The sequence below is a fragment of the Pleurotus ostreatus genome (assembly GCF_014466165.1).
Source record: "Pleurotus ostreatus strain PC9 chromosome Unknown scaffold_2, whole genome shotgun sequence".
NCBI lineage: Eukaryota > Fungi > Basidiomycota > Agaricomycetes > Agaricales > Pleurotaceae > Pleurotus > Pleurotus ostreatus.
The window spans coordinates 887,361-912,007 of NW_023503157.1; the positions used below are offsets into that span (position 1 = coordinate 887,361).

At 50.7% G+C, this 24,647-nt stretch overlaps 8 protein-coding genes across 8 annotated transcripts; 6 read left to right on the top strand and 2 right to left on the bottom strand.

Annotated features, from left to right (window-relative positions):
* Positions 1–267: 267 nt before the first annotated feature.
* Positions 268–1,925, top strand: PC9H_003082 (uncharacterized protein; the record flags this gene model as incomplete). Its single annotated transcript, XM_036772679.1, has 7 exons — positions 268–525; positions 593–646; positions 710–778; positions 835–992; positions 1,045–1,404; positions 1,461–1,605; positions 1,728–1,925. The coding sequence occupies 7 exons, from the start codon at positions 268–270 to the stop codon at positions 1,923–1,925; spliced, it is 1,242 nt and encodes a 413-aa protein (XP_036634152.1).
* A 709-nt stretch (positions 1,926–2,634) lies between these two features.
* On the top strand, positions 2,635–3,244 carry PC9H_003083 (uncharacterized protein; the record flags this gene model as incomplete). Its single annotated transcript, XM_036772680.1, has 2 exons — positions 2,635–2,730; positions 2,780–3,244. 2 exons carry the CDS (start codon positions 2,635–2,637, stop codon positions 3,242–3,244), a joined length of 561 nt encoding a protein of 186 aa, XP_036634153.1.
* A 773-nt stretch (positions 3,245–4,017) lies between these two features.
* Positions 4,018–4,616, top strand: PC9H_003084 (uncharacterized protein; the record flags this gene model as incomplete). Its single annotated transcript, XM_036772681.1, has 4 exons — positions 4,018–4,158; positions 4,215–4,387; positions 4,439–4,496; positions 4,548–4,616. 4 exons carry the CDS (start codon positions 4,018–4,020, stop codon positions 4,614–4,616), a joined length of 441 nt encoding a protein of 146 aa, XP_036634154.1.
* A 413-nt stretch (positions 4,617–5,029) lies between these two features.
* On the top strand, positions 5,030–7,543 carry PC9H_003085 (uncharacterized protein; the record flags this gene model as incomplete). Its single annotated transcript, XM_036772682.1, has 12 exons — positions 5,030–5,238; positions 5,297–5,761; positions 5,822–5,888; positions 5,946–6,065; positions 6,119–6,234; positions 6,285–6,369; positions 6,422–6,946; positions 7,013–7,055; positions 7,107–7,180; positions 7,233–7,288; positions 7,343–7,409; positions 7,463–7,543. The coding sequence occupies 12 exons, from the start codon at positions 5,030–5,032 to the stop codon at positions 7,541–7,543; spliced, it is 1,908 nt and encodes a 635-aa protein (XP_036634155.1).
* Positions 7,544–7,862: 319 nt separating this feature from the next.
* PC9H_003086 (uncharacterized protein) lies at positions 7,863–9,046 on the bottom strand (the record flags this gene model as incomplete). The annotated part of the gene is made up of 5 exons (XM_036772683.1): positions 7,863–8,114; positions 8,169–8,424; positions 8,483–8,585; positions 8,642–8,812; positions 8,875–9,046. 5 exons carry the CDS (start codon positions 9,044–9,046, stop codon positions 7,863–7,865), a joined length of 954 nt encoding a protein of 317 aa, XP_036634156.1.
* A 1,022-nt stretch (positions 9,047–10,068) lies between these two features.
* On the bottom strand, positions 10,069–11,616 carry SLM5 (asparaginyl-tRNA synthetase; the record flags this gene model as incomplete). The annotated part of the gene is made up of 1 exon (XM_036772684.1): positions 10,069–11,616. The coding sequence occupies one exon, from the start codon at positions 11,614–11,616 to the stop codon at positions 10,069–10,071; it is 1,548 nt and encodes a 515-aa protein (XP_036634157.1).
* A 4,009-nt stretch (positions 11,617–15,625) lies between these two features.
* Positions 15,626–19,041, top strand: PC9H_003088 (uncharacterized protein; the record flags this gene model as incomplete). Its single annotated transcript, XM_036772685.1, has 8 exons — positions 15,626–15,766; positions 15,827–15,840; positions 15,913–15,967; positions 16,007–16,386; positions 16,529–16,625; positions 16,681–16,841; positions 16,950–17,147; positions 17,205–19,041. 8 exons carry the CDS (start codon positions 15,626–15,628, stop codon positions 19,039–19,041), a joined length of 2,883 nt encoding a protein of 960 aa, XP_036634158.1.
* A 2,221-nt stretch (positions 19,042–21,262) lies between these two features.
* PC9H_003089 (uncharacterized protein) lies at positions 21,263–23,810 on the top strand (the record flags this gene model as incomplete). Its single annotated transcript, XM_036772686.1, has 7 exons — positions 21,263–21,389; positions 21,450–21,544; positions 21,605–21,953; positions 22,009–22,103; positions 22,179–22,598; positions 22,651–23,100; positions 23,160–23,810. 7 exons carry the CDS (start codon positions 21,263–21,265, stop codon positions 23,808–23,810), a joined length of 2,187 nt encoding a protein of 728 aa, XP_036634159.1.
* Positions 23,811–24,647: the final 837 nt, after the last annotated feature.

The following is a 24,647-nucleotide window of genomic DNA, read 5'->3' on the forward strand; positions in this document are numbered from 1 at the left end:
TCTTGGCGAAGGCACATTGTACCGGATCCTGAGGTCTATCTTGCTAATATTAGCAAGGTTATATTGAAGCCTACTCACCCGCCGGCTCAGCCAGCTTCACGCGAACTCCATAGCGGCGAGCTGGAGATCTATCTGCTCATCGATGTAGTGCCATCTCCATTATACCCGGATCTCTGACTAGGAATCGCCGCATTCTCCATCGACTACTAAAAGTCGCCAGGCAGGGACGCAGAATTTGAATTGACCCCTACACTCTTGCCCCTTCAAATGGCCTTGAATTTTAGTGACGAATTTGCGCAACGGGCCTCGAAGCTCTTCCCTTCTGTGTTTAGTTGGAACGAGGCTTTGGTCATTGCCTCCCTTTTAGCAACCTCCTTCATCTTCATTCACCATCGCTCACAGCGGCCAAGCCTTTCTGCGGGACCCAAGCTTAACGGGGAACCAAGGAACGCAGATGGTCGCAAACAAGAGAGACGGGGACTCGGCGATGTGCGATTGACAAAGATCCTCGTTCATCCCATCAAGGCAAGTTGAACTCCAAGTTGTATGGTTGTGGAAGTGGTTCGTTGTGGCTGACGCACCACATGTATAGAGCTGCCGAGGGACCTCTGTGCAGAGCGCAAAGTTCACCGCCGAAGGAATTGAAGTAGGTTGCCAATAGTACATAACGGCTTTAGGCCTTGATACTGACATGAATGGATGATGGCAGAACGATAGGAAATGGTGTTTCATAGACGCAACGACGCACAAAGTCCTCACCGCACGTGAATTACCGACGGTCAGTAATTCTCATTTCCGAGAACAAAGGATAACCTCATGCCACCATGCTTGTAGATGGTGTTGATATACCCCACCATTGAAGAGGACGACACAGATCCTCATGGAGGGAGGCTGGTTATCACGATCCCAGCCGCAAACTCGGGCGAGTTTGAACCAATTACATTAACGGTGCCCCTTCGTCCTACTGAGGACGTACTGAGTACATGGGCTATGTGAGTCCCCCTCCGTCTCCTCCGGTGTGCTCATCATTTATCTTCCGATCAGCGTGGACGACATTGTACTTTGGTCGCACACCGGAATCGATGGCTATATAGTCCAGTGCCTACCCTCTACCTCCGCGTCCGTCCCGACACCGAATCCTTCTGAAGTTCTTTCTCGATTCTTCTCCCGTGAAGTTCGCCTCGTTTACAAAGGCCCACGTCCGCGTATATGCTTCCCGACTGATGCCTTTCCCAAGCTGGAGGCAAGCGTGGTATATCAGGACAGTTACCCACTCCTCGTCATGGGCCAGGAGAACATGGATGAACTCAATGTATGGATACAAGAGATGATCACCGAAGGAAAGGCTACTGGACGCGAACTCATCGGGGAGGAGTGGCGGAACGGAATCGTCACTGTTGAGAGGTGACGTTTTGCCATTACTGCGACCCTGAGTACTGTGTTGACCCGCCGGCTCGCAGATTTCGTCCTAATCTTGTCTTCACGGGTGCGGGTGCCTATGCCGAGGACCACTGGGAAGAAATCGCAATTGGCCATACGAAAGAAGAGGCCCAAGACCCAGACACGCCCGGCATCTCTTTGGTAGCTAAATGTCAACGGTGTTTGGTAAGTCCCAATTGGTATTTTTGTTATCGATCGCAATCCCGCATAACGTTCTTCTATCGCATTTGCAATCGTCGGGTTCCTCTTGCCTTTCACCGTGTTCTCACTGAGTTTATTGTTTGTAGCTTCCCAATGTGTCCCCGGAAACTGGTATTCGGGACAAAGCTGTTCCCTTCAAAGTCATGATGAAGCATCGGATAGGAGTAGATCCGCTGGCCAAGCTCAAGCCGTGTATGGGAGTGAATGGAGCCCCGAAAGGCAGCGGTGTTTATAAGGTGGGAGATTGGGTGGATGTAAGGAGATTCGTAGGTGACAACATCTGACTTGCGGTATGTGCCATTCAGTGGCGTTTTATGATAATACGGACATAATATGGGATGCGATACCTGGAGACGGGCCGCCGGGGAGTCTGTGGGTACAGTACCATTCATTGGGAGGCACGAGTTCCGTGAAGCTCGCTACACGTTACTTCGAAGAACGTCCACTCAGCAGTTCGATACAGTCAGATGGTCAGGTGCAAGAACAAGTGCATGTCGCGGCATAGCTGGGAATGAACTGGTGTAATCTATCATTCACTTCCTTCGTTGTGCTCCGAAGTTCTTCGGTTCCAGATCGAAGTTCGTTGAACGACTTAGGCGCGCGCTGCCGATCGTGATGGCTGTGCCGATTATTTGGCGCTGCCATCCTTCCAAACAATTCAACATCTTGCCCTCGAACTGTCGTGACACTGGCTCTACCACGCGAGGCTCCTGGAGTTCTTGAAAGGCCGTGATCCAAGTCATAGGATGAGCGCGGCAATGTATCTCCTTCAGCTAGCGTGCGCTGAACCTAGAATCACTCGTCTTTAGCTGCAGGTTTGCCATATGCCTTCGAGCTCTCCATATGGTGGCTTTCCATCTCACGTATGGTTGTAGCGGTCGTAATCTTATCTAGCATGGTGCCGCATAATCCATACTGTGGACCACTCGTTTAGAGATCCGTCCTTGGAGGATATAAGCCGTGCTCTCTTCCGAAGATTGTAATCCCTCAACGATGAGACTCACGTATTATGCCGTCGTATGCCTACTATACTCGGTTGGTGTGCACTGCCTTCCAGCTGCTCCAGAGGCGACAAACGTAACAGAAACGGTACGCAGCATACGATTTCACCATTTCAGTGATCTGACAATTTACTCAGGGAAGGGCACCGAAACCTTGCCCATGGCCTCAACAATCAGTCCCTCTTCTCCGCGGCTACAGTCCTTCCGTCCACGATCACTTTTATACGACAGACGGCTACGAAATGTATGAAGCTACAACCAGTGCCGGATATTTTAACACAGGGGCTGCCGGACGCGTCTTCAAGACCCAAGTAGGCGATACGGGCCCTTTGTACCGTTTGTGGGGCGAACAGGATTCAGACCACTTCTATACGACTTCGGGCGATCTCCGGGATGTCATGATCAAGCGCTTGGGCTATACAGACGAGGGGGTGGCAGGATATGTATTCCTGAAGCAATACTGCGGGAGCGTCCCTCTGTACAGGCTGTATAACCACAAGCTCTCGGATAATTTCTACACGACCGATATTAGGGAATACGACGAGTATATCAGGTATAGAGGCTATGTTGATCAGGGAAAGGCAGCCTTCGTGTTGATATGAGGACGTTGTAAGCATGATCCGTACTCTCTATGATTGGTCTCTCAAACTTCTCTCCTAGACGTCTTTTCTGCCGGCTTTCATGCATATGTCCACCAAGTGTACCCTTGAAATTTTTAGGCGCTAATGAATTGTATAGCAATCTTACATACTACACCCGCGATTTGCGCAAGAAAAGGTGCCCTCAACAGCTGCACTAAGATAGAGTTGTCTCCACACCTTTGCCTGCCGTGGTGTCAAGCGACAACCCACGAGTACATTGCAGTGTATCAGACATGCAGAATGGTGAGTTCCTCCAACGACATATGTACTTGTTAGGGAACTAATTTCTGATATGGTAGTGCTTAAGGCGATAGCGCCCATGTGTCCTTGAACCTGTAATCCGACGTCCAGGAAGCGCAGCGATGGCACGTACTTTCTCCATATATGCATCGCTCGCTTTGCGTCCGTATGTGATTGTGCTCTGCTTGACCCATCGATAATGGACTGGCGCTTAAGCAAGTTGATCAGTGGCGTAGAATATGTTTATTTTCAAGGGCAGCGACCCATGGAGGGATATCGGAGACAGCGTTTTTGACCAAATATGTGAGCAGGACCGTCTTCGCATAGCAACGGCCTGATACGCGAGCCACAGCTCTTCCATGTTGCTTGCATGCCGTTCGCACTATACCGACACACTGTGTAGCTTGGAAGGTATAAAGACAGCATGGTCTCTACCAATTAGAACTTCAAACCTCCAAGTTCACTCTTATACCTTCACCCGTCTACTCTTCGAGATGGTCATGACTGTCAGACCTGGCGTCTATGCCATCCGTAACTGTGCACACGCAAAGAGTTACCTCACTCCTCATCATTCGTCTGGCCGAGCAGGAACGCGTCTTTATGCTGAACATTGGCTAAACGAAGGCCTTCAGAAGGTCTGCTATTCTCAATTTACATCATCTGTATTATCTCCTCATTGCTTTAACATCAGTGGGACGTTCAATACAATTCCCGAAGCGGAGCTTACCGCATTGAGAACTTTGGGCACGCTGGGGTGTTCCTCACGACCGCTGATTCTAGCCGCCGATACGCTCCTCACGCGGAGATCAACTCGTACGTGGAAGAATGGGTTATTCATGAAGCTCCTAGTGGGCATGGTTTCTAGTAAGTTACTGGTAAATGGAAGCAACAGGTATTCTGATGCCGCCCTCTCAGCATCATCAAAGCTGGTGAGCAAGACCAGGTCCTTGAAGTTGAATCGGGCGGCTTTGAGGTGAGTTTTCTGACGCTGTAATACATGCGTGTACTCAAGGTATGTTGTCAGGTTCTTGTCAACGACAGAGACCCCCCAAGGACCCCCAAGAGACAAATCTGGTACTTTGAGGCCGACTAGCGACGATCAGTTTCACCCTCGCTCAACTGACTGGTAATCTCTACATCAATGTAAATAGTAGTATCTGGACGAAATCGCACGTATATATTGACCTGCGTACATTCGAAGTTAGTCGAGGTGAGCTTGGTCAGGAGTCTCCAGGGGCTGACTCCTGGCACTGGGGATGCACGTGGGCGTGAGTCGAGGATGACTCATTGGACGCGCCCAGCAGTTTCTAAGCACTCGAACATGCCCTCGAATTAAACCCCATATTTCCTATGAACATATGAACAGAATTTTGTCCACCGCTACGTGTTTCCTTACCACTTAAGGTAAACCACGCAAGACTCAGACAATCAGGGCCGCCAGGTACATCTGAGTCATGTACGAGTCCCCAGCGGGGAACGCAAGTCGACTCTCTGCTCTACACCATCATGCAGTTTCCATTTCGCTTGGATTATTTGATACCGTTCTGGCGCACAAGTGATGAGCCCAGGCCGCCGAAATACAACTTCACCCTGGGAGACGACGTATTCTCGCCAATGGACTTGGTTTCAATGAGTAAACCAGGCACGGCCTTCGCCAACCCAGCAGGGGATCTATTCTTGCTGCCCATCAAGACATACAATGCAACAGAAGTGGAGTAAGCGCGGAACTAACTACCGTGATGGATACGCGTCTGACACCTTGTGTTGTTGTAGCGATCGGCATTCCGTCCTACTTTCGTCTCTGGGTGCAGCTGGCCAACACACCCACGAACTTGTCTTGGGCGAGCGAGACTCTGTGTTCTGGCTGGATTCACGTACTATCGCACACGTCGTTCACATTGAGACAGAAGAATCTCCGTACGAGCAATATGACTTAAAGGCTCTGAGTCTTGATCTCAAGGATTCGTCCGAGGGTCACACTGGTTATCTGCGCGTTCTAAGCTCGTCCTTAATAGCGACCCTACCTACCCTTGGCGCATTAGACTTCCAGTATCTCCCTCAGGCTCAACGACTCGTTTTCTACGACCAGATATCCAAAGACGGCTATTTCCCCGCGTATGGACCAGAAGAGGAAGCTGAGCAACTTGAAGATCCGCCACCATTCTTTGGGTCTATGTTCGAAAGACTAGATGATTCAGATTTAGATTCGTATGTCGTTCGCGAACTCAGAATGTCCGAGTACGTGAGCAACTGACAAGTACCCAGAAGAGATGAGAGGCCGGCGCTTTTGTCCGTTAGTCTCTCCAAGACAGACGACGGCTCATGGGCTCTGGGCACTGACTACATTCGACTAACTCCACATGAGGTATCTTCAGTCTACCAATCCCACTTGCCTCCCATTAACATTCAATCACAATCTTAGCCACTGCCCGAAATCACCGAACAGCATGCCTACGATCTCTCGGAAGCTCGTATTATCTATGCGATTGACGCCGAAGTTGAACCCTCAGGATGCATGTGTGGACTCGAGCTTCCTCATGATGTAGGGTGTCGGTTTGATTAGTGGCCAGCCTTTGGATCTCATGTTGACTTTAGATATACGTGAACACCATCGACGGTTCCACCACGGCTCGCCGAATCGCAAAGGCAAGGTCTGTCACTAGCCCAAGGTTGAATAATGCTGGCACTAAGGCGGCATGGTTTGAGGATAAGTAATGCCCGCCATGAATATATCTGCCTACAGCTCACTCACGGCGCACAGCGCAAAGATCGTAATATATGATATCCTTCAAGACGTCGAATTCACATTGATAGATCGAATGGATCTCTATCCTACGTCCCTGGTGGTAGGTTTGCTACTACTTACGAACTCGGATCTTAGTAACACCGCTCCTGTAGTTCTCTGAAGTCGATGATACTTTGTATTTCACCGGCGGGAATGACATTATGGTCTCGGTGTACTCCTTACCCGTCCCTGAAACCCCCCTCTCTGGCCCCCTCGACCCCCACCCCGTACCGACTTTCATAAAGGAAACTACCTCGCTGCGCGGGCTCCAAGCCCTTCCAAACGGCAGCCTCTTAGCTACTCTATTATCTTACGCATCCCCGAACGAGGTCGTCCTCATCCGTGATCCACAAGGGTCGAACTTAGTCGAACAAATCACCCATGTCAACGATGGTATAATCCGCCGAACTAATTTGACTGGAGGCGAAGCCTTTGACATCCCAGGGATAGACAATGCTCACGGCTGGATATTTAAGGCGAAGGGTTGGGTAAAAGACGATGGTATCAAACGGCCAGCGATTCTGATACATTACAAAGGTGAATACTGTGAAATCACTGTAGTATCTCGGTCTGATGTGTGGGGGTTGGAGGTCCTGGTGCATGGCGTAACCAATGGTCTAATCTATCAAACCCCAATAGTGAGTCTGCCCTCAACCATAGTATGTTTAGCCGAATCTAAAGACCGTCAAGTATTCGCTGCGCAGGGATTCTTTGTTGTGCTCATCAGCACCAACCCTCTGCCTCGAGGTCAGTTGGTGACGTTTAGAGATGATTGCCATCCAAAAATGACGTTACTAGTGTGTTCAAGCGATCCGCAAAGGTTGAAGAAGTTGTCAGCTGGTTGGAATCATGTTCTTTCGGCATACCTCGAGGTATGCCTGTGTCGCCATTGGATGATAGCGTAGACACTGACCACTTCCCAAGATTGATCGCCTAAGAACGATATTCATTGACGAAGACCTAAATGAAACTATACTTCGGTGAGTTGCCTTCTCCACCTACCAGAGCCCATAGTACCATGTTGATATTTTTAGTGCTGTCACCGACTCGGGGTCCAAACATGGATTTCAATTCAGATTGGCGTTTGGTACCTTCTCTACCGTAAGCCATATCGGAGTATCACTCAAGTGTCTCTACCTCACATCCGTATGTAGGATCATAACCTATATTTCCAATGCCTTGATCGCGATGACGTTTATCGAGCCTACGATTTCCTACAGTCGGTAGCTCAATAGACTGTGTCCTGAGTGTCCAATACAACATTTACATGCGTCCACTCTGTCAAGATTAATTCAGAGTTCTAATGTACCTTCCGATTCTATACTTATGTAAAAGCACAGAGTCTATAGTTTTGCTTCCATGGTCTGCAGCTTGAACGGTGTAGCGTCCAATTTCTTACAGATTGATTGCGCCAGTGAGTCCGGCTGTTGTGCGATGACCTTTTGAATATTATTTTGTCAACCCGTATGGCCACGAGAGGATTGATTGCAACTCACCAGATGCCCGCAACGTTTGACAGTACTGACTGATGCCACCTCCAAATCATGGAACGAGTTACGAGCAATCGTGGGCCTGGAGCAAAGTGACAGGATGTGAGTAACGAATACTAGTAAAGGTGAAAGACGGGTCTACGCACATAATATCAGGTATCTCTCCCCAGATGATGTGAATGGGAACGGCGTGGCAGAGTTTGGAGATAATATGGGGAGGATCGAATATATTTTCCGATGGAGAGTAGTATTCTGATTCATGCAGCTTATTGCACTTGAGACGGACTTCTTCGTCTCTTCGCTCTAATGCATGGTCCTAAGCCGTACTTCGATCAGTAGCGGTATTCATCTTCGTGAAGATAACACCTACGACGAAGGATCGCACAGCACGGGTATCCCAGGTCTTCCAGGGGAACCGGGTACTGAACCACGAGAACGCTTCTTCTTTGCTTGACCATCTATCCCTCCGTCGTGCTGAACCTGTAGCTAGTGCTCCGTAGTCAAACAACCCTTTACGAATGTGAAGATTTTGGTGCCAAAATTCCTCCCGACACATTGTCGGGTCGACAAAAAACAGGGTTTGATACGGGAGTTCGTGCACAGGGAATAGCTTGGTGGAGAACAACCTATAATCCGAGCAATAAATACCATTGCCGTGCATAATCAAGAGGTCCTAGGACTCACGTCGCTGCCGAACCCAAGGAATGCGAAACCGATACCAGGGTATGACCTTTGACGTGCTCAGACTTGACGAAAGCGGCCATGGCATCTCCCAATTCGCGAAGCGCTTCAGAACCCATTGTCAGGACTCTCAGCAGCCTGTTTAAATTTAGGGTTACGTACATCCCCCACGGTCTCCTCTGGCCTTCAAAGCTTCGCGGTTGATCACTGCAGCTGCGCCATGGTCATGCCAGTCGAAGGACCACACTTCTGTGACCTTCGTGCGCTGACTTGAACCTGGGCTAGCGTAATGATTAAAGATGGCTTGTATGGTCGGCTCCCACTGCTCCTTATCTAGAAGGTACAAGATGTTAGCATTTCCGACTCGACTCGGCAATAACCAGCAACAAACTCACGGAAGCCAGTACCATGCACCAGTAATAGTGTTATGCCTGTGCCATCCTTAGCAGAGCGGGCATCCGTGCTTCGGTACCTCTTCGCAACTGTTTTAAGAGCACCAGGACTCGATAACACGTGGCGAGAAGTGGGCGCATCGAAGACAAATTGTTCAATAGATAGTTCGACCATTGGCGAGATTCAAACGTTGAGGTCTGGGGATGGTGTGGGGATGCCTTTCGGAGACGACGCCGAGCTTTTATTAGGATCAGATGTCTGACATACACAGTTCATCAGGAGGTATTAATACGGTTTAAAGCCATGGCCCCTTCTGCCTATCTGCCTGATGGATGTAAGTGAAGATGCTGTGCATTGAAACGACACGCGGACTTACCGTACCTGCGGCTACGGCGCTGCATCGCGAAAAAACCGTGTTACATTTGTCCGGCAGTTGCTCTCTAATAAGTATAGAAAGATATCAGGACTTCTTCGAAGCGGACCGGTGGATGTGAGGCGCTGGTTTGATATGGTTTTGTACGTGCAAACCGTGAGTCACTCTGTAAGACAAGGAAACATACCATTGGTGAGCTATTTTAGGGCACCTTCCTACGATAATGCCGGGGTTCGTAGTGAGTCAATCACTGATGACTGCTATGCTGGGAACTGGGCAAGGAGAAGCACGCATTCACGGGAACCCAGATGGTTTACAAGACTGCGTATGTAACATTCAATTCAATTGAGCGAGTGATCTTCAGGATGGGAACGGCATCCCAAGAAATGTTTAGGCGGAATCGGGCCAGGATACGAATGATGGATGGTGATCCCCTTGCCCGAAGCCTGCAATATCGGAGGCACATATGGGGTGTCAGTGCCTCGAGTTCATCACAGGAAGTCACCGGCACTCCTTCTCCGGCCCCAGAATCTGAAAGGAGACTTGGGATGGAGAAAGTCGAAAAAACTACTGATTGCCGGGGCAGGGACTGACAGCAAATATCGAAGTCGTAATAGAATGGGATTGCTGTTAAGAAGATTGCTTCCCTAGCACAGGATGTCCTGTTAGCTGGCTGACGTAGGAAACCCGATTCTTGGATCACATCTCCTAATAATAGTCAGACATGTATCCAGCAATGAGGGCAGGGAAAGCAACGAACTATTTGGCGTGTGTAGGTTCCAACGAAGTCTAGATTAGTACGTTCCATATGGTATCTACATGTCTATAAATCGATCCTCCCAGCGGTCCTTGGAACCGGTATGCACTCCTTCACATTCTCGACGCCCGAAATCCAGGAGACCAGCCGTTCGAAACCTATGCCGAAACCACCATGGGGCGAAGAACCGTGTTTGCGGAGGGAAAGGTACCAGTTCAGGGGATGGTCTTTTGTGCTCAAGGCAGGCGCGTCGGGATCAGGGGAAGCTCGTGCAGCGTTCTCGTCGCTCAAGACGCGCTCTAAAACCTCGTACCGCTCCTCACGCACCGACCCACCTGCAAGTTCCCCAATTCTCGGTATAAGGAGGTCGAAGCAAGACACCGTTTGCCTATTCGCGCCGTCACTTTCTTCATCTATCTTCGCACCATCATTCCTTCTCATATAGAAAGGCTTGATGGAGGCTGGGTAGTCGTATACAAAAATAGGACCACGGGCATATGTTTCTGCGAGGTAGCGTTCGTGTTCGGAGGCGAGGGATGAGCCCCACTCAGGCGGCGGGAGGCGTAGCGGAGTAGTGGAGTCCTTGGTCGCAGCATTGAGGATTTCAAGGGCGTGGGTGTAGGAGATGCGCGCCCAGGATGTGGAAGGGTCTGCTGCACGTGCGAGGGCGATGAGATGGGAAGGCGACGGCGAGAGGAAAGATAGATCTTGTTGTGGGAGTGAGATGGGGGCACCCGAAGTACTATCAGGGCTGTCAGGAGAAGACGGCAGGCAATCCGCAAGGACGTGTTTGAGGGCATGTTCGACGGTATCGCATACTTGCATAAGGTGACTTCGTTGATCAAGTGTCGCTGGGGCCGGGCCTGACGTGGTGATCGTCTGTATGGCGGGAAAGTTCCATTCGGCCTCCAACATCCAAAACTCGGCCAAATGTCTGGACGTATCCGATCTCTCCGCCCTAAAGCAGGGGTTCAGGGTGTAAACTCTACCCAGAGCCCAAGCCATCGCTTCGAGGTGGAGCTGCGCAGATACCGTCAAGTGAGTCGCGGCACCTTCACCACCCTCGCTCCCGAAGAAATCTGCTGGCACAACTCCGAAAGTCTCCCCACCGCCCTCGCAATCATTCCCCGTCAACACCGGTGTGTGCACATGCGTAAACCCTTCCTCGTCGAACCACCCCTCGAGTATCTTCTTTATACGCGCACGTAGCCGAAGCGTGGAGGCTATTTTATCTGTTCGGGCTCGTAAGTGAACATTCGTGCGTAGGTACTCCGTAGAAAGGGCCTGTTTTTGTATCGGATAGGTTGAAGGCGGGGACGGCCCAATAATTCGAAGGCCATCGGGAGAAACGTGCAGCTCAGGCTGACGCCTCGGAGATTCGGCCAGAGTCCCGTTCACGGCGACGGTGCAGCCATTACTCAGTTGTACGCTACCCGAGTTAGGAAGGACGAGTTGAAGGCCTGGTTGCGTGGACCCGTCAGAGAGAACACCAAAGGTTATATTCTTTTGCTTTCTGATAGATTTTATGTATCCAGTAAGAGAAATTGAGGATCCTGGTGGTGGTGGATGGGCGAGAAGTTTGCGGATGGTTGCAGGGAACAGGCGACGCGACATGGTTTTCCGAGAACGGCGCAAGACACGTGATCGGGCGGTCGACGCTATTCGCCTGGCAATTCGCGCCACGATCTCTTGCAATTTCCTTCTCAATTCCCCTCATGAACGATGCTTGCTGGCCATCGAATCCTTGTACTACACAAAAGGAGCATCAAGAAGCTGGAACGATTGCACCCGCGCGCACCGAGACACTCGGGAATCGGAGGTCTAGAGGATCCGAGGTGGTTGAGCACTCTGAATAACTCGCCTACTGCTTGGTGCATTTTCGTGTCACCATCGTTGTTTCCAGGAGATACATGAGCCCATCTATATTGAGTACCGATCCAAATTCAATGATCGCGTTTTTTTGGGCGAGCGCCTTTGGTGATTACTCCACGTTTTATCGAACTATACTCATTGAGTCAAACCTTCCCTTCAGTTGTCGTTAGTGGCCGAATGAGTTTTCTTCGTGAAGTATTTTGGTTTCCCCTTCACCGGCGCCTACTACGACTGTTCCTGCGCCTGAAAATCCAAGCCATCCAGCCCCTTGCATCTTGTTAAGGGAGTACTTTACGTTACCCAAACCACCCTTGGAGACGCCATTATGGTAAGTTTTATCGATATCTATAAGTGTTCAACCATTGGTTGACATCTTTTGAAATTCTAGATATGGAGGTGCTATGTCATATTGGATCGACGTTTGCTTGTTCTGATACCCAATGTCGTCGTCCTATTGGTCAACTCAGGTGAGATGGCTCGACGACGCCGGAACCGCAATCGCTAGCTTGACAAGAATATGACTACTAGGTGCTGGATACTCAGTGGTATGGGCACTATGGAAAGCCTCGTCGGGGGTAACTATCTTCCAGTCAGGCTCTCCATGGATTATGACATTCTTCACGCTCACCATGTGCATCAACATAACGTGTACCAGTGAGTCTACGGCTTGCCTCAGCAATACTCTTCTCCATCCTCATATCTACCAGCGGCGATCGCCTGGCGCATCTACAGAACAAGAAGCCCTCTAATCAAACGGACACGATTGACACCCGTTTTGCTGGCCTTCGTCGAAAGTGGGGCGCTGTACGCGAGCAGCGTGTTGGCATTGATGATCGCATATGCATCTGGCTCCAATGGTCAATATGCGGCGCTCGATGTTGTCACTCCCCTTGTGGTAGGACACAATCCCAAACCAACGTGTTATCGTAACTTACATCGCGCCATCAGGGTATCACGTTCTGCCTCATCGTCCTGCAAATACAATGTCACCTTACCTCAAATGTATGGAATACAAACGGGCCCATTACCATAAATACAATCTCCGCCTTCCGCTCCGCTAAACAGCACGGGGGCGAAGGTAGGGGAGAACACACCTTCGCTTATCCTATGCAACCCTTGGCAGTACACGTTCGAGTCGAGCAAGGTTGCAAGCAGAATTGCTCCCCCGACGAGTACAAGCGTACAGGCTACGAAGAACCAACGACGTCATGCAAGACGACAACTTCTGCGCCACGCTAGGCATGGAAGCCCGTCTTCGGAACTCCAATGTGGCAACGTTGGGATCAAAGATTGCGCAAGGAGAACAAATCTCAATCCTGAGCAACGCTCGTGGGTTCACCTGTTTATCATTTAGTCGCCAAAAGGTTACAATCTACGTTGTATAGCTTCGTGTTTACTCTCGACCGACACTAGTTTCCTTTCTGTCACCTACCTCAGGTTCAGATTTTAAACGTTCAATTTGCTACCAGTATCGAACGTATCGCATCACGTCGACGACTGATAACGGTTGTTAATCGGCTGGGCTTACAAGCTCGAGGGTACGTTTGCGATATCTGTGATTACTTCAAAGTCAATCGATGCGCAGAAAAAGGAACGCTCCTTCCGAGGGTGCCCATCTTGCACCGTGTCGGCATGCTTGCCAAAGCTGTCGCCCCCAACTTAACGAAACTCCTTCATGACCAATTAGCGTCGACAACAAGCCGGCCGCTTCGGACGCTCTTCTTATCAACTGGTGGGGCATTGTATGCGTGTAGCGTGCTAGCGCTACTGATCGCATATATGTCTGGATCCAACGGTCAATACCCGGCACTCGATATAGTCGTGGTAAGCAAACACAAAGCCGACTGATAATCGTAGCTCACATCCGTATCACCAGGGTATAAGGTCCTGTCTCATCTTTCTGCAAATACATTCCACTTCACCACAAATGCATGAGCAATGTCCGCCACCCGAAACGAGGACTATCTTTCGCTCATGCAAGCGACAGGAGAATGAGGGCGGTCAGGACGACCAAACGTTCGCTTATCCTATGCAGCCCGTGGCGGGTACATGTTACTGTCGAACAAGGATGCGAGCAGAATCACTCCTCAAGCGAGCACAAACTTTCAGGCTACGAGGCGCTGGCGTCAAGCAAGACCACAATGGACACGTCACCTTAGAAAGATGGTTCTTATTGACCAATAAACTAGTGCTTCGTGAATTGGTGGCTAGATCTATCCTTCGACCTCGGAAGTTGGTGAAAAGACGTTGCGTAGGAGGAAAGGGGTTTACCCCTAAGATGGAGTAGAGGGGTTTGGAGTACGAACTGTTCCATCCACAACATAGGTAGAGCCCGATCAACGTGCATCATGTACCTCCCGTACTAATACTTATCTCTGTTCGAGGTTCAATGTTGCCGTATTGTGATATTTTTACTATCTCCCATCACCCAACGCCATGACGTCCTGGTTCCTTAAAGGATTTATTGCGCCTAAGTAACCTCATTCTGCACCGTACATGGTCGGTCGGACAGAGCGTCTCAAGAGTTACATAACTTGTTCCCTGAAGTTCCAAACCTGAAAGTCAAACTTCAGAGAACTTGAGGTGCGTGTCCAATCAGTACTCAACCCATCGATATGTGGGAGATTGGGTGGGCGTAAGGGGGTTGAAATTTGAAGCATGGTCTGCCAGCCATATGGTGCACGAAAGCTAGTCTGCTTTCACCGTCGATTGTTGAGAGGTTGATGTAGCGAAAGGATCCTGATGGAGCAAATACAAGGCATGTCCGTGACGCTTGTTCCTTGAAGAGTGTCTATTGGATACCATCTGATGAGTTGCGATCTATCAGTAGTGCACCGCGGAGTCAATCCGACCTGCCTGGAATTATGATCATGGTCAAAATTTGCTATTACAGGCGTTGGCACCTCATGTCCGACTCCCAAGCGTGGCTGGCTCTGGCTGATGCCTTTGCTCGCCAGACTGCAATCGTTCTCGTGTGGAGCGAATGCGCGATGACCCCCTCAAGGACTAGCCTTGTTCTTGTCGACTCGATTGATTCCAGTCTTCGGTCCACTACCCGTTCTTCAATGAGTGCTTCTCAGACACACGGCTCCGATATGTACGGTGATTCGATGTGTGTGAGATCTTGAGACCTCACAGAGTCATAGAGTCCTAATGGGATTGTCAGTGAACTCTAGCGGACCGACGGCGGGCCTCTTACCCCCACCAAGTCAAGTCCCGCCCTCAAGACAGCATCTAGTAGCGTCCGGGATGCCCCAGTCAGCGTGTCGGAGGAAAGAGCGTGGATCAATTGCGCCCGGCGTATCAAGTGCATCAGTCAAGCGAAGCACAACATGGGAACTTCTCGCACTGGCGGCTGAAAGTGGTTCACATGCAAGCGAATGGCCAGGCACAGAAGAACGTTGATCCAAACTTTGGCATACTACTGAGTTATAGAGGATGTTAGGGCTATATAACAATAAAAAGCGGCATGGTAAATGGTTGCGTCTGAAGTAGAGGCATACTCGGAGGTAAATAAACGTCGTAGAATTATCGGGGGATCAGGGGCCCCTGAGTTGCACGTGGCGTGGTTGCACAGCAAGATTATGTGCCTTGGTATTTGACGTTGCTGAATTCAGAATTGGTTGCAGGTGCTCGACTGGACTCTGGCTGAGCCGCAGGAAATCAGGCAGGAAATCTCGCCAGGATCCCTGTATCCAACGGCGACGACTCCCAGCGACGCAAAGGCACCCGCTCACCACCACCCGGTGCCATGGCCAAGATACGGACAATATTCAAGCAACATCCTGCGAACCAGAATACAGGCAATGGGCCCACACCTGCAAAATCCGACAAGGACGCCGTCTTGCCAGTGCTGAGCACGGCAGATGCGAAGAAATTTGGGCTGGAGAATGTGAGTTGCTCTGCGGTCTCTTGATGGGGGAGCTCTGAAATCGGTATTATGATGAATCAGTTCGGGAATACTTGGTGCGCACTGAAATCCTCCCTGGAATACTCATATCCTATGCTGATACTTACCGTATCTCGTGTGGCTTGCAGCTACGCGAACTCTGTCATACAGGCTTTGTATTTCTGCGCACCATTCCGGGACCTTGTCGTGCAGGCGATAGAAGTGCCGCACCCTCCAAACCAGACGATACATAGTGCCACATCCTCCTCACCGACGCTAGGGACCCCCTCTACGTCTGGAACTACTTCCGTGCCCCCCATCGATTCGATACCATACTCACCGTCGAAACCGCCAATATCAACGACACCCATACCCATACCACCACATCCCCCAACGCTGTTCTCGGCGCTACGTTCTTTATATGCTCACATATCCACAAACCCGGCCGAGCGAGGCACGGTAGCACCCCGCGCCTTCATTGACAAGCTCAAAGAAGTGAACGAGATATTCCGATCAACCACAATGCATCAGGACGCCCACGAGTTTCTCAACTTCCTGCTGAATAAAATAGTAGAGGAGATCGAGGAGGACAAGCGGTCTGTCCAACAGGCTAAAGAGAAGGAGTCCTTGGTGAATGTTGACGACTGTGAGTCCGACGTCTGCTTACTACTAGACTCGCCAGCGCCTTTTGACCTCGCGTATCATATTCGGGGATAGCGTAATTGACCTCTCAAATCCTACAGTGTCCAATTCAGTGACCACGAGCTCAACTTCAGGCATATCTCCGCATGATGCCACACTAGTGCATAAGTTATTCGAAGGCGTGCTGACGAGCGAGACCAGGTGTCTAACGTGCGAGACTGTGAGTCCCTCTAACGTTGTGCTCCTTCGCCCAACCAAAACGAGCTCTCCAATAGGTTTCTTCCCGTGACGAATCCTTTCTCGATCTCTCAATTGACATCGAGCAGAACTCGAGCGTAACCGCTTGTCTACGACAGTTTAGTGCTAGTGAGATGCTTTGTCAGAAGAACAAATTCTTCTGCGATTCCTGTTGTGATCTCCAGGAGGCTGAGAAACGGTGAGCACATAATCCTTCGTCTCAGGTCGCGTCGCGCACGTCGGGAGTAGAGCGTGCCGGCCCGACGAATGACGGGTGCTCCCGGTACATTATTGACTGAATTTGTAGGATGAAGATCAAGCGGCTTCCGAATGTATTGGCTTTACACTTGAAGCGGTTTAAGTACCAAGAAGACCTACAGAAATATGTCAAGCTTGCGTACCGCGTCGCGTTTCCATTCGAACTACGGCTGTTCAACACAGTGGACGATGCCGAAGATGCCGACAGATTGTATGAATTGTTTGGAATTGTTGTGCACATCGGAAAGTAGGTATCTTCCTTTGATGTTTTAATAGGCGGTGTAGAACTCATTCCTTTGTTCAGCGGGCCTCATCACGGGCACTACATCTCGATCATCAAGACCCTAGGTTCATGGCTAGTGTTCGACGATGTCACCGTATCACCAATCGCGGAAGCAGACATTCCTAAATACTTCGGTGACCCTGCGGGGTCAAGCTCCCCAAATTCAGGGTCGGCATATGTCCTTTACTATCAGGCCATAGACATTGACTTGGTTGGGTTGGGGCTGAAGGAGCCGGAGCCGGAGCCAGCACCAGTGACTCGGGGTGTTGTTGTCGAGCAACCAGTCGGCTTGGGTGTGACCTTGGACGGTACAGTGAGTGGAGGGAGTGTCGAAGAATCACCAGCTTTGCCTCCTGGGCTCTCCGTTGAAGTGTCTGCTGTCAGCACGCCAGAGGGGTCAACGTCAATACCACTTCCCCCGCCTGCGTTGCAATTGGATACTACGGCTCTGGACAAGCCAGTACCAAACGGCGTTGCTTCAAGCATGAGTCCGCCAAAGACCGGGATGAGCAATTTCATGTCGAGCATACGACGCTCCGGTAGTCAGAGTGGGTACGCCGAACCCGGTCGGAATGGTATCGACGGGCGTCAACATGGCTTAGATCTGAGCCCCCGACCTACGAACGGCGTTGCTGGTTCAGATGAGGAGATTGGGACAGTGCCTGAGGCAGATGAAAGTGATCAGAAGAGTGACCAGAAGGAGAAGAGGAAGGAACCAGAGAAGAAGGGGAAGTGGTTGTTCAACAGGAGGAGCATTCGCTTGGGTGACAGGGATAAGGATAAAGACAAGGAAAAGAACGGGAGGCATGGCCATGGGGCATCCGCCTCTGAGTACAATGCACCTTCGGGCGTCCCAGACCCGTCTCCGTCGAGCGGGCATTGGTTTAAGACGTCCGGCCATTCCAAACCTCCTCGCAGACCATCAGAACCTGTTAGCTTCTTCAACCCATCGCACTTTGGCTCCGATCCAATGCATAGCAACGGCCACAATACCCTAAACCACACACAAAACGGGCTCACCCCAGATTCTTCCTATACAAATGGCTCAGAACCTCAAGATCCATCGCCGAAGACATCGAAGGCTAGACCAAAGACGAGCACCGGCGCTTCTCTGGCAATGACAGAGATAAACGGAGATCTGACGAACGGGTACGACTCGGCTAAATCTACATCGTCGTCGCATCTTTCTACTCCCCTATCCTCCTCACCGCAACCAATCACCGGGAGTCGCTCGATGGACCCTCAGCTTGCTTCTTCCTCGTCGAGTCCCAACGGTAGGGAAAGTTGGCACCCACGCCCGCTACCTCCCGTCCCTCGATCTCCAGACCACAAGAAATCCCTCACGCATCTTCCCAGCATGACGAAAGACATACTTCGTGGTTTGCCGTCTATTCCCCGGCCATCGACTGCTGGTGGCCGTCCATCTTCTAAATACTCAGCGGAGCCGCCCGTACCTTCTCCTGCTCTTCCAGCGGCTTATGCAAATCATTCGCGGGCAAAGAGCAATGGCTACAATTCTGGATCGCAGCACGATCCGGATGCTACCATGAAGGGCAAAGACAGGGATAATAGCAACTACACCCCCGGGCTGAGGACATCGGCGGCGCTAGATGATGTTGCATCCCCCAATTTCGTGATGAGCTCTCCGGAAAACGCCCTCGCGTCGACTGCTACAGTTGGTAGTGGAAGTAGCAGTGCCAGCTCGAATCTCAAGAAAGCGACTCGCAAGCTCAGTCTTGGCTTCGGGCGGCGGGACAGGGAAGAACGCCATCGAGAGAAAGACATCCGTGACAGAGAGAAACTCAAGGAGAAGACCAAGGATCCGACTTTGTTCCCTGGACTATCGCCTAGGTTCTGAGCACGATGGGTTGGATACCATCGCTCAGGGAATTTCTGTTTTGTTTACTTGCTTTTAATCCATTTTTATTTTCTTCCAGCTTCTGCTCTGTCATTTTCCATGCATACTTATAGGAATATCCTTGCAGTCACTCAATTCATACCACATGCCCACAGCATCTACAATACTAACCTCACATGTCACAAATCAACCATACGATATTGTTGTAATTTACTCCAGCTGCTATGTAGGAAAGAATCCTTATTGCATATGTGGATAGATGGTTGCGATTATTGTATTCGGACGCTTTTATTTGCTTGGACCTTTATCGCTCGATATCCTTCGTTGAACACTAAACGAAGTGGCCTCGACTCTTTTCTCACACTCTCGGGCACGAGTACTTATCTTAGAACGGCGATGATATATCACTCGCAACGATCGATCGCCTTTGTATATGTACGACGAAGGGCTACACACGGAATACATGCTATTTTTCCAGTATTGCTGGTATTACTTTGTTCGTCCTTTTGGGCTCATCAGGGGAGGGGGGCTCATGGCGCTGGAGTTGGAAGACGTATCATAACGCGGTGAAGAAAATAGTGGGATCAGGAATCTGGGGAGAGTTACACTTACCGGAAGGTCCCTGATCCAAGGCTGCCAAGTTCGGTGGAGGTCACAGTCAGTTCCGGAAACAAGGGCGAGGCATGCCTCCTTGTGGTGGTCAATTTCTAGTTCTCCAGATCGGGAGTCAACGGTATGAGTGGGTAACTTAAGTATCTCTCGGACCGTCCGTCTGTCGTGCTTGAAGAGCTAGGGGGTCAAGGTGGGCATAGGGGCCCTTTGTATTTATCTTACATACACACTGGTAGACACAGAGCATCGTAGTACAGCGCCGTCCGCATGGAGTTTCTCCGAAGGACGTTAAACAGAGGCCAAAAAAAAAAAAAAAACTTAAGTATCTCGAAGACCAAGTCAAGCTACTTGAATCCGTTGAAACGCAAGAGCGAGTCCAAGGTCGGTCCAAGAAAACAAGAAAGAAAAATACAACTGTATTATCCGAGCTCATGAGCGCGCTGGATGCTTTCGAATTCGACGCAAGTCCTTTCAAACACATAGAGTTTGAACACAAGCTGCAGGAATGATTAACCGGGAAGTAAGTCGGCGACCTTCGACCTTCGACGGAAGCTTTTCAATGAGCTTAGTCATCTTAATGTTGGCAAATTAGCTAATTCTCACGCTCAAAACAATAACGCCGTTTGACCAGAACACTCATCCCGTTGCGCCGACGCCGACGCCGACGTCGAGCAGCTGTTAGAGAGTGCTGGGATGAGGCTGGCAAAGGAAGTGAGTAATTTCTCGACTTCCCGGTCTTCATTGACTGCCACGGCCAGACGAAGGAAATGCTCCTCCAAGGACTCCGCCGATGCGAGAACAGTGCTCGGCCATGGGTAGTATATGGCGCATACATTCGACTTTGTCTTTGATAAACACTGCGGAATCAACGAAGAATGATTAACGAGTATTCTGTGTGATGTTCTGACCGGCGCATATAGTCCCATCAGCATACAATCATTGGCAATGGTGATCGCGTCGATGCACTATAGATGGTATCCACAGCGGTTACGAGTTTCGAGGTATGTTGCATGGGCTCTGTTACTCCAATATAGCAGCTAATACATCCCACCACACGGGTTTCGTGCTAAACGCGGTTTTGATGGCACCTCATGGTCCCCCCTGTTCGCCCAAGATCGTTGATACGGAAGCCCTGTGGTCATCACCGCGACGCTCCCCGCATTCCCAACTGCGCGTTAAGGAATGGCCCTGCACCTCCCGAAATTCGTTCCACTACAAACTCGAAGTAATATCTGTCGTTTTGTAGGCGGACTCCGTTCATCGAGATCTCGAGGAACGCAGGAGCTTATTTTTGCACTCGATCTGTTGACTGCCCGAAACTCAATTCGACAGTAACAATGATGGTTGCTACGTCACGTGACTCAATAATGGTGGAAGTTGCACAAAGCCGGTTTTTGGCGCGAACAATGGCCATATAAGAATGGCCGAATGGCAAATTTGCAGTTCAAGATTCCTTTCCCCTTCCTTCTCCTTCAACGACCGACCATCCTTTCTCCCTTCCTCTACTCGACTGTGTCGAGATCTTCTTTGTCCGACGCAGCGCGTACTTGACGTTCATTTCTGCGACAAAGCGCTAGCCGTTCCCACATAACATTCGTTTACCAACACTATGAAACTCTCTGTCGCATTTACCGTGGCTGCGATCTTGGCCCCGGTGTACTCTCTCCCAATTAAACGTGCCATCGACCCCGCTCTGGTACCGGATTTCGGCCATGCCGCTGGAGTGAACCCAACAGGTGGGAGGAAATGTAGATATAACGCGACAGCACCTTTGTTGACATTGTAGTTGGTCTCAGGAACTGGAGATTGTGATGGAGCTGTCAACGATGCCAGCGGGAAACCCATTAAGGTCCCTTGTGCTTGTCCCCCAGACCGCAACTCTTTCATTCAGGTACGCGCTCTATGTATAGCTGCATTTCCAACAATCCAACTAACTTCACGCGATTCTCAGGCCCTGGATGCGAATGTGGCTGCTGGAAAGGCAGTCAACAACCCATCAGTCAAGGTTACATTCCCTACGGACAACAGCAAAGAGTCACAAATCACCAGAATAAACGCTGCCCTTGTTACGTTGCAGAATCTCAATGGACCTGGGAAAGGATGTCCCGCGTCTTCTACTACGCTTTTGGCTCAACAGAAGGCGATTGCCGATGGCACTGCTCCTCCTGCTCCTCCGTCAGCACCTCCCGTACCGGCACCCGCAGCCCCTGCTGCTGCACCCGCACCACCAGCATCTGCAGGAGGCGTGGATCCCGCCCTAGTACCGGACCTTGGCTTCCAATCCGGTTTGAACCCAACTGGTATATCTCTTGTTCGCACCTGTGATGTATTGATACTCATTCCTCGGATTATCAGGAACCGGTGACTGTGACGGAGCTGTGAATGGTGCAGATGGCAAACCAATCAAGATTCCCTGTGCATGCCCTCCTGATCGTGATACATTCATCAAGGTATCCCTTGTCCCGCTTCGTATTGTTCTGGCTGAACTGACGTTCTATTCTTATTATCTGTGTTTCCTTCATTAGTCCTTAAACGCCAACGTCGCCGCTGGCAAAGCTGTCAACAACCCCTCCGTTGCCGTAACATTCCCCACGGACAACTCCAAAGATTCTCAGCTCGCACGCATTCAAGCTGCTTTAGTGACATTGCAGAATCTCAACGGACCTGGGAAGGGCTGTCCGGCAGTGTCAACGACTTTGCTTGCTCAGCAGAAGGCGATCGCGGCGGGCAATGCAGCGCCAGCTCCTGTCCCAGCCCCCGCCCCAGCCAATCAAGCGGCAACTGTGACCGGTGGTGTGGACCCTGCTCTTGTCCCCGACCTTGGATTCCAATCCGGCCTGAACCCTACGGGTACTGGCGACTGCGATGGTGCCGTCAACGGCGCAGATGGCAAACCCATCAAGATCCCTTGCGCCTGTCCTCCCGATCGTGATGCTTTCATCAAGGTATGTTGCAACCTCCCTGATTGTGTATAGATTAACTCATGATTGATGATAGAGCTTGAATGCGAACGTTGCCGCAGGCAAGGCTGTTAACAACCCAAGCGTCGCCGTGACTTTCCCTACTGGCAACTCCAAGGAAGATCAACTTGGCCGTATCCAAGCTGCTTTAGTGACTTTGCAGAACCTGAACGGCCCTGGTAAAGGGTGTCCTGCTGTGTCGACTACATTGCTAGCACAGCAGAAGGCTATCTCTGAAGGAACTGCTGCTCCTGCTCCTGCGCCTGCGCCTGCTCCTGCGCCTGCACCTGTGCCTGCGCCTGTACCAGCCGCTCCCGCTAGCGGTAACGCTGGCGGCGTCGATCCCGCCCTCGTTCCCGATCTTGGTTTCACCGCCGGCTTAAACCCCACTGGCACTGGTGATTGTGATGGCGCTGTCAACGGTGCAGACGGCAAACCTATCAAGATCCCTTGTGCTTGTCCCCCTGACCGTGACACTTTCATCAAGGTAAGGCTCGACACCACTTCATCTATTTGCATACGTCTTTACTTATGGCTGATCATTAGAGCTTGAACGCGAACGTTGCTGCAGGCAAGGCCGTCAACAATCCCAGCGTAGCCGTGACTTTCCCTACCGGCAACTCCAAGAACGATCAACTCGGTCGTATTCAAGCCGCTCTGGTCACTTTGCAGAATCTGAACGGACCTGGGAAAGGATGCCCCGCCGTCTCAACTACATTACTCGCGCAACAGAAGGCTATCTCTGAGGGTACCGCTCCTCCTGTAGCTGCTCCTGCCCCTGCGCCAGCGCCGGCTCCCGCGCCAGCGCCAGCGCCTCCTGCCAGCGGAAACGCCGGTGGTGTTGATCCCGCCCTCGTTCCCGATCTTGGCTTCACTGCTGGCTTGAACCCAACCGGCACCGGGGACTGCGACGGGGCTGTAAACGGTGCAGATGGCAAGCCTATCAAAATCCCTTGCGCCTGCCCTCCCGATCGCGACACCTTCATCAAGGCTCTCAATGCGAACGTTGCTGCAGGCAAGGCCGTGAATAACCCGAGTGTTGGCGTCAGCTTCCCTACCGATAATTCTAAGCAATCGAAGCTCGCACGGATAGAGGCGTCGTTGGTGACGTTGCAGAATTTGAATGGGCCAGGAAAGGGGTGCCCTGCTGTTTCGACGACTTTGCAGGCACAGCAAAAGCAGATTGCAGCACAGTGATCATCATTACTTCGGTTCAAAATTGCTCGTGAAGATAAGAGACAATTGATTTATACCACATTTGTAACATATATACCATCATTCCGTGAATGATTCAGACAACTAGACAATCCATCAGACAGTGTCTAGGTGCCTAGTACGTCCTGCTGGCTAAGTTATGTCAAAGGCGCAAACTAGTGGAAGTTCCGAGTAAACGCCGGGAAGAACAAGAATACGGCGCCATCATGGGCGGTCAAAGAACACTATTATTTCAGTCATAGGAAGAGAAGAGAAGATGGTGAAGGTATCAATCGGGTAAGAGACCATTGGCAATCGAAGCAAAGAACTAGAACCCTACAGTAGAACCCCTTCAGACCTCCTCCTTGTCAGTGCCCGGCGAAGTAAACTTTAATGTCTCCTCCATTGGGATAGATCCGATGGTGAATTTCGTGCGTTCCGATCCAGGCGAGGAAGGGCTAGGTTTTCCACCGCTGCTAGACGAAGGAGTAGAGCCGAAAGCACGCTGTCTGGCCACACGGCTGATGATCAGGAGTGGCGCAATTACCTACGCCAAGGAACTAGGTCAGGAATTTCACTTTCGAAAACGAAAGCTGTGTCTGACCAAGGATTGGGAGAAAGAGGGCAGAGATGTTGTTACCTGCGCCATACGACCCAATAAAGAGCAGCGAAGTTACTGCGTAGAGAGCTGAACTCTCCACGAGCATAGAGATGATCGATGCGTAGGGAATAGCGCTACGCGACGACGACATTGAGGCCGTTTGCTTCATTGACCGATTGTGGAACCAGTACGCAATCACACACCTTGGTGCCACTGATATAGCTGTTCATTTAATCGCG